The 8,853-nt window shown below is 44.6% G+C and overlaps 1 protein-coding gene across 1 annotated transcript; it reads left to right on the top strand.

The window, feature by feature from the left end:
• Positions 1 to 624: 624 nt before the first annotated feature.
• LOC145991712 (aminopeptidase N-like) lies at positions 625 to 2,132 on the top strand. Its single transcript, XM_083127769.1, has 2 exons — positions 625 to 1,004; positions 1,958 to 2,132. The coding sequence occupies exons 1-2, from the start codon at positions 625 to 627 to the stop codon at positions 2,130 to 2,132; spliced, it is 555 nt and encodes a 184-aa protein (XP_082983895.1).
• Positions 2,133 to 8,853: the final 6,721 nt, after the last annotated feature.

Raw genomic sequence — 8,853 nt, 5'->3', positions numbered from 1 at the left:
CTTGTTTGTCTAATCCTAACTTTTCTAGTTTCATATCCACGAAAATATCTTATAAATACTTGTTTAAAATATTTTAATCTATTTATACTTATTAACAGAGGGTTTAGAATTCAAAACGTTTTGAATTTATCATATTGCATGAAAGTGTTTTTTTAGGAAATACAAGAGAAAAATTTAACGCATGAAGGGAAACTTAAGTTTTGAATTTATTTATGGAAAAACTATAGTATTTAAATATTTTACGTTGTGTTATTGTAGACATTTTTAATCACTGTCCGAGTATATTAGAACATCTACGGTTTTTCCATGCATATATTACTTCACCCTTCACCAAAGTATGATTAGGTTAGGACCTGATCCCACTATAAACTGTATGTCCATTCCCGATTAACCCATCTGAACATAAAGTGGACTTCAACTTTTAGAATAACCAGGATAGCGCTGTAAAGATTGTTTTCAGTAACTACATGTCATTGTTGTATTGCAGAATTCTCTTCTGATTGTCAACAATGCCCATAAGTCCCCAGCATCTACTGGTCCCCTTTCTCGGAATTGTCGCTGTGTACATCCACTGTTTGAAGCCCTGCAACAATGAAACAAGCCCTGCGGTCAACAATATGCTAGATGGTTCGTTTGCCAGACGCCATCAAGCCAATATCTTACCACGTAAAGCTTCTGCCCTTTCTACAACCCGGGAACTTCACCTTCACCGGCGAAGAGAGGATAGCTTTCAACGTCACACAGCCCACGTTTAACATCACCCTGCACGTTCTGGATCTGTCGATACGCGAGGACACCGTATCTGTTCATCGGTGCACGGACCAGAGGCATATATCCATAAGGCAGCACCTGTACGTCAAGAAGAGCCAGTTCTACGTGGTCGCCCTGAACGAGCGTCTGATGTGTGGCCACAAGTACCAGATGAACATCAGCTTTACTGGGAAACTGAATGACGACATGCACGGTTTCTACAGGAGCTCTTATATGGAGAATGGAGAGGAGAGGTAAGCAGTACAGTTGACCTCCGTGGCGTAGTGGTTAGCACAGCGCGCTACGATTGGAATCCCGGCTTGGGTGTTCTTTGTGAGTAACGCATCACTAATCCTCATCGTCGCGATTAGGCAAAAGTAGCCGAAAAAGCATCGTTAAAACACAAAAATGAAAAATCAAGGTATCCTGTATAGTCGATGCGCTAGCTACGTTAACGACCGGCTGGCTTTGATGTCCACGGAGCGCGCCCAGCAGCTGCAACAATCACATTCAACGCACAGTGTTGCCACACATCTACTCTACGCCACCAAGGCCCTTCCCCTCACTAGCACCTTCCCACGGTCTCCACATTGAAGTTGCAAAGTACGGCAACAGCGTATCCGCAGTCATGTGACTGAGACTCCACGTGGAGTAGACGAGCAGAATGAGAGCTGCGCCCATTGGCTGAAGGTTGAGTGTGATTGGACGAAAATAACTCGCTCGCTGTTTAACCCCACCCACGTTCGTGGCGGCGGCTTCCTTCAGTTCTTGGACGTCAAGGAAGTAAACACGTGGACTATAACAAACGTTATCATTACATCTGATATAATGTTCTGTTTATTTAAAAAAGAAACCAAGTTCTAAACAAGCACACAAATTTTTTTTTGGTCATAAACACCCATTGCAAACATTCACACTGTAGACAGTTAAATTTGGAAACAATATCCATTAAATCCTTATTTTTGTAACAGAATCCGCCATATCCAATCAATAATTACCTGTGGGTTAGTTGAATAAGAACTAAATGAAATACTTGAAAATAAAATTTGACTACTATGTATTGGTACGGTGTGAATTCTAGGTGCCCCATTTCCAACACACAGGAGATAACTATTATTGCTACAATTGTAGTAAATTCCTAATTGTTTACATGCTTACTAGAAGAAACCCTATTTTACATGGAATTTACTGAAGTTCGCTTTCGTAGGTGGATGGCTGTGACGCAGTTCGAACCAACGGACGCCCGCAAGGCTTTCCCCTGCTTCGATGAGCCTGCAATGAAGGCCACGTTCGCCGTTACCCTTGCGAGGCCCCGGTCCTACATAGCAGCTTCCAACATGCCGGCGATTGGGAGCCCTACCACTGTGTACGTAGATTTCTGAATACTGTTTGAAAAACCAACAAAATGTAAGGTTTCGGAGTCTGTGTTTGTGTCTGGAAGTGCATTAAGACAGTCTGGTCACAGTCCAGTTAATTTCTACATGCTATAGAGCGTCTCAACCTTAAAAGTCAATATGGGTTAAATGGAACGCGGCGTTGCCAGATCAACAAACGGAGGCGCATCGAGTCGCTGTTAATCGCTAATGATTCCGACAAATTTACTTCCTTAATATCGTATAGAAAATCTTCAAAATCTATGTATTTGTAGTATTTAGGGAAAAACGATAGTTACCTCAAGATTTGCATGTAAAAGTTTATATTTCGACGTAACTATTTACTGTTTTACATTTGCATTATATGTGTAATACACGCAACTACTGTTACTTCTTTCGTTGAATGCTGTATCCTTTATATAAACAGAATTACATAAATGCAAAAACAAACATTAAGAAAAGTAGGGGTAAAAAGACAGTTCTGCGCCAGAAAGTGGCGCGTTTTTTGCAGCCTTAACGGAAAATATCGTAAGGCAAACGCGAAAGTGGCGCGCTCAAGGTTGCCAACCTACTGGGCTCTTGCCATAGTCTTTTACGATGGGGTTTCACCAACATCAAGAGTAGGGCCAAATGGAGAGTTCAGCAACCGAAAATGGGGCTCGGAGTGGGGCTCGCATAGTTGCTTCTCAGCGTCTTGCAAGACGTCTTAAGACAAATATCTTAATCTTTAAGAAAGTCGACTTCCGGATTGTCAATTCCGGCCTGTCAAGAACATTTTCTTGAGACAAATATCTTAAGATGTTTTCCAAGATATTGATTTTCTTGGCTCCTAATTGAGCTAGGATGACGATTTTAGGTTTGTTGGATAGGATTCGACGACAGAATACAGAAATTTAACAATAGGTAGGCCTTGGGACGGGGAAAATTATACTTCCTGGGGTTTTTCAGCAGCTGAATTCCTCGCTGGCCAATTTTAACCTTACGGCTAGAAAATGTTTCCATAAAATAACCATGCCTATGAACCTGTTTGGCTTCAGGAAGCAAGCTATGGAAGTGCCCGTCCAGCCCACGTCGTCGTCGAGCTTCGACGAACTCCTGCCTTCCATGCTATCTAAACTTAACGGTCTGTTAATTATACACTTGAATAGCATTTTGACCCAGTACGACGAGGATGTGGGCAAAATCTTCTACGTATTCAACAACAACTTGAACTATTACCAGTTCCCCATCTCCGGCAAACTTAAGTTCGACATGAATCCCGAGAACAAAGGGGAGGCCAAGGTTTCCTCAGGCAAGAACATCTATCGCATCAAGCACGATAGGATGGATGCGACTACAACGTACGATGTCTCTGCTGGCGATCGCCTGTACGTGGAGCTCTTGGACGACTACGATAAACTCATCCCTCTCTTCATAGAAATGAAAATCACCTACCCTATAATAAATAACCACAGTGGCAACAATGCCTAACGACATTTTCGGCCACACCAAGCGCGACTACCAAGGCGACGAGCTATTCATGCTCGACGTCAGGGTCAAGAAGCTGCGAAGCGACCTGCAGGCTCTGCAGTCCACGCTCAACTCCAGCCTGCAGTCAGAGATAGCTAGCCTGCAGTCTCAGTGCCTGGACCCCGTACTCAAGATCGATGCCGAGCTCAAATCGCTGCTGCAAAAGTACACCGACCTCGCGTCGATAGACAACTTCGACAACTTGGCACTGAGTGTAGGCAAGCTACAGAACGAACTTGTGAAGCTGCAGCAAGCGCAGACCTCCGACGTGGAAAAGCTGAAGCGACACTTGCAGAACCAAACGAGCACCATCCAGACTGAACTGCAAAACATTATCCAGAGCATAAAAACTCAAGATGACTACGATCGCGTGAATGCCAGTATTGCCAAATTGCACGAACAGTTTCAATCGTTCGAAATTCCTACGTTGGAAAGCATCAAGGCTGAGCTTCAAACGGACGCTTTGCATGCAGCCATCAACGAAGTCAAAACTAAACTCCAAACGCTACAAGACTTTATCGACAATCTACCTTCGTCCAGCGAGCTGAATGCCATTGCCCGTAGCGTGGCCAACATAAAACTCCAACTTGAGACCTACGAGGATTTCGGGAAGCTGCAAGGCACCATAGCACATATTGAGGATGCTCTCGCCGTCATCAAAAATGATCTGGCAAACGTACACGAAGCACTGGAATCCAAACTGCCTGGCATCAGGGATACTCTGGCCAGCGTCCAACAGCAGATCACCAAGCTGGAAAATCTAAACACCGAATCAGAGTTGTCTCATTTTCATCACTTGATCGACGACATACAGGCCAAGTTGGAAACTTTGCAACAATCCACCCCCACCCAGGACGACATAACACAATTACAAGAAGGCATACGTGCTGCTGCTGCTGCCTCGGAGTTGGATGTGATGAAAAAAGCTTTGGAGTAGCTCCAAAACACGGTGGCCACCCTGCCTACCTCGCAGGAACTGAAAAGCGTGAAGAGGGCTCTCAACCGAATACTCAAATCCGACGACATCAAAAACATCCAAACCGAAATTGAATTGCTTCGGGAGTCTGTTGCAACCTTACCCACCAACCAGAACATAAGCGAGCTACATGGCTTGTTTGCGGAAATTAGAACCCAGGTCCACGACCTCGCAACCCAGAGCTCCAAGTTGACACTCGTGGAAAGTCTGCAGCAAATTATCGCCAATGTGAAAGAGCAAATTGGCAGCATCGAGGCGAGCCAGGAATCGGCCATAGTCAATTTCAGTACCCAACTACATGACTTAAACGAAAAATTCTAGAGGCTAATTGTCGATGTGAAGATCAAGCCCGATTACGACACTGTTGTCCGTGCTATCGAGGAACACCTGGAATCGGTGAACGGTAGATTGGAGGATGTGGAGAGCGAGGTTCGAACCAACGTAAACACTCTCAACGCCAGCATCGACAATCTGAAGTCCACCGTTGTCATCGAACTGTACAGCATTCCAAACAGGGAATTTTCCTCGCTCTTCCATCCGGGTGCCAAACTCTACATGCTGACTCCTGCCAAAGCCTATCACCAGTTTTTCCTCGCCGGCACACTTCAGTTCGTCAAGGTTTCATACTGGTCTTTGCCTCACGCTACCCACTACCCAACCATGACCGTGACGAACATCAGTGACGAGCCTAAAATAAGAGGAGTGGAGTTGGTAGATTACACCCACCCCGAAAGTCCCGATGCTGCCTATGCCGAAGATGCCACTCAAATTATCGACATAGAAATAGGTGATAAGCTGTACATAGAAAACCCGGCATTGTCTGCGGCCAGAAATCCCATCCAAGCTATATTCTTATTTTCACGCAATGTCTAGGCAGGCTATCGTGAACGAGCTGCACAAACCTGCACGGCGAAACTACAAACGACTGGCGGTAGTTACCAAAGGCATAGACGACTTGTGGCAGGCTCACCTTGTGGAAATAAGCAGTGGCAACCTGAAGAATTTACATAGAATCAACAAGGGATACAAGTATCTTCTCACCATCATAGACAGATTTTCAAAATTTGCGTGGGCTTTACCCCTCAAGGCAAAAACAGGAACCTGCGTGGTGGAAGCATTCAAAACTATTTTCGATTAAAGTGGCAGGCAACCTCGATTTCTTCACACAGACAACGGGAAAGAATTCTACAACTCTGTTTTTCAGCAATTCATTCAAAAACGAAATATTCAACATTACTCATCCTATAGTCACATCAAAGCCAGCGTAGTGGAACGTTTCAACCGTACTCTCAAAACACGCCTGTGGAAACAGTTCACGCTTCAGGGGAATTACAAGTGGCTCGACATGCTTCCGGAACTCGTTAACAGCTATAATTACAGTTTTCATCGCACGATAAACATGAAACCAGTTGACGTTAACAAATCTAACGAGCAGCATTTGATTTCTACGGTCTATTGTCCAAAGTACAAATTTACAAGCAAGAAACTGAAATACAAAATTGGAGATCAGGTCAGAATCAGTAAATTTAAGCGTGCGTTTGAAAAGGGCTTCACAAAAAATTGGAGTACGGAACTACCGTAGTTCGAGTCTTACCCGGAAACCGTCACACGTATATAATAAAAGATAATCGCGACGAAATTCTGAAAGGAAGATTTTACGAAGAGGAACTTTCTAAAACAAAATACCCCGACACGTATCTTATTGAAAAAGTATTACGTAGAAAAGGTGACAAACTGTTGGTGAAATGGCTGGGATTCGAGGAAAAAAGTTGGATCGACGCAAACGAGGTGATTGTGTAACGGGTGCTTGGGACGTGGTACGGCGACTGCCAGATTTTCCCTCGGAACGTCAGGATAGCATAACTGGCGAGCTTCTACCCGACAACATTCGCTGCCTTATTGTTGAACCTTCTGGATGTGGAAAAACAACGTTGCTTATTGATAATTTTCTTCTTGCACCCAACTGGTTAAACTGGAAGAACAGGCACCTGTACGTTTTCTCCAAAAGTTTGGAGCAATCGAAGTATCGCCAGCTGTCGAAACTGTACGAGGGACTAGGCATAGCTATATTTGCTTCTGAAGTGATACCACTAGATTGCTGTCTCGAAAATTCGGTGGTGGTTTTTGACGATGTGATCCTGGAGAACCAGAACGAAATTCGCAATTTTTTTACTCAGGGTCGGCACAGAGGCATGGACTGCTTCTACCTTGCTCAGACCTTTTCCAAAATCCACAAGCAGCTACTCCGAGACAATGCTAATTTTATTTGTTTGTTTCGTCAAGACTACACCAATTTAAAACACGCTTACGATGATTATGTGGGTGAGGACATAAACTACAATCAGTTTTCCAAATTTTGCTCTTCATGCTGGAACCAAGATGATTTCGGATTCGTCACAATAGACATGACGAGGAAACCCAATAACGGAAAATACAGAAACAAAATTAATAATTTTCTTAACGTTGCAACGTTACAAGAAACGTCTTGACCTATTATAAATAACTACATACAAAAAAAAATGAAACGCAAACTTGCAGACGACAACCTGAAGCTGCGTAGCTACCTGGCAAAACGGTTTAAGGGGTGGAAATCCGAGAATCGTGGAATTTACGAAGAGAAAAACCGTCAGGACCAACCTATCATCGATGCCATCAGTGGACTTGGTAAAGAAATCAAAGATGTTACCGAGCAAAACAAAGAGTTAATCAACGAGCTTGTGCCACTTACTGCTCGAAATTATACCATACCCACACCGATATCCAGCATTCACACTACTCCGTTCGAACTTGCCCCGGCTCCGAGACGTCAGGCCCTAGGCAGTACCTCTTCGGACAAGCTAGTTGAGCTGGGTCCGTTGGCGAGGGATTACCTAAGCACCGGGAAATTCGATTGTACCCAACCATGGAACATAACGAAGGTGTAGTTTGGAAAATTGGGAAATCAAAAGTCACGTTCGAGGGTGACGACGTGAAAATCAATTTGGGCGAGAAGAACAGCTGGACCAGGTATCCCGGCACCGTGGGACTGTGGGAACTTATCACCAAGAAGCAACCTAAAGATTATACAGACGAGGATTACCAAAGTTACACAGAAATTTTAATCATGACGGACGCCCTGTACCAAAACAACGATGCGACACAGAATCGCGTGAAATCTAGCAGTGGAGAAAAGTACAGGAACCTCATCAAGCCAATATGGACCCAGCTCAAGACTGGCAGCGGTGTCAAACTCTATAATACCCTACGTAAAGAGTTTGTTTGGGTAGACGACGTAAGGAAGCTTGTAGATCGATTGCTGGTCATCGCAGGCGAAGAAAATGCAGGCAATCGCAACTTCCACAACGAGAAGGTGGGCATCGTGGACATGATTAGCACCAAGCTTAGCAACTTCATTGTCAACGACAGCAAGGGTATAGGGTACCTCATCAAAATCATCAACACCCTGCCTCCGAAATTCTGGAATGTAGCCGAGGGTCGAGGTCTCGTGAACGATATTATCAACAAGCTGCCCTTCGAGATGCACCTGCCGGGTTACCAGTACTGCGGTCCGGGTACGAAACTCGAACAGCGACTGGAAAAAGGAGACAGGGGAGTGAACCCACTGGACGCTGCATGCAATGACCACGACATTGCTTACAATACTCACACAGATCTCGACGCACGTCATGATGCCGACAGGAAGTTGGAGCATGCAGCTTTCGGGAGACTCGTCAGCAGAGATGCCTCGCTAGGTGAACGGGTTGCTGCATTGGGTACGACCATCGTCATGAACACAAAACAAAAATTGGGGTGGGGATTGTAAATAAATAACCCTTGTGAAAAAAAAGCAACTTGTATAACCAACCTATTAGGGGGCAAAGCCTTACCTTTTCACGATATATATAAATAACATACTATCACCATGAAACCCAAAGGTGTCGTTTACCAAATACCTTACGCAAACCTCAAGTCTCTCGGAGCTCTTGATGGATTGCTCACCAAAAAGCAGCGCGAGAAGAAACATTCCTGCTTGGCAAAAGGTCATGGAATGAAATAGCTGCTTAATATTCCTCAGTTGAGGAGGTTACAAGGTTCGCGAAAGCAGCAGCAGAAGACTGGAGGTTTCATATTCAGCATCCCGGCTATCTTGGCAGCATTGGGCGCTGTAGGCAGCTTGGCAGGAGGCAGTGCCGCCATTGCTATGACCGTCATCGATGCAAAAAAGAATAAAGCCGAGTTGGAAGAGCAGAAACGCCATAACCTGGC

Source organism: Lepisma saccharinum, chromosome 8, assembly GCF_977018435.1.
Source record: "Lepisma saccharinum chromosome 8, izLepSacc3.1, whole genome shotgun sequence".
NCBI classification, from domain to species: domain Eukaryota; kingdom Metazoa; phylum Arthropoda; class Insecta; order Zygentoma; family Lepismatidae; genus Lepisma; species Lepisma saccharinum.
The sequence above is the reverse complement of the archived record's forward strand: the minus strand, read 5'-3'. Positions and strand labels throughout refer to the sequence as shown.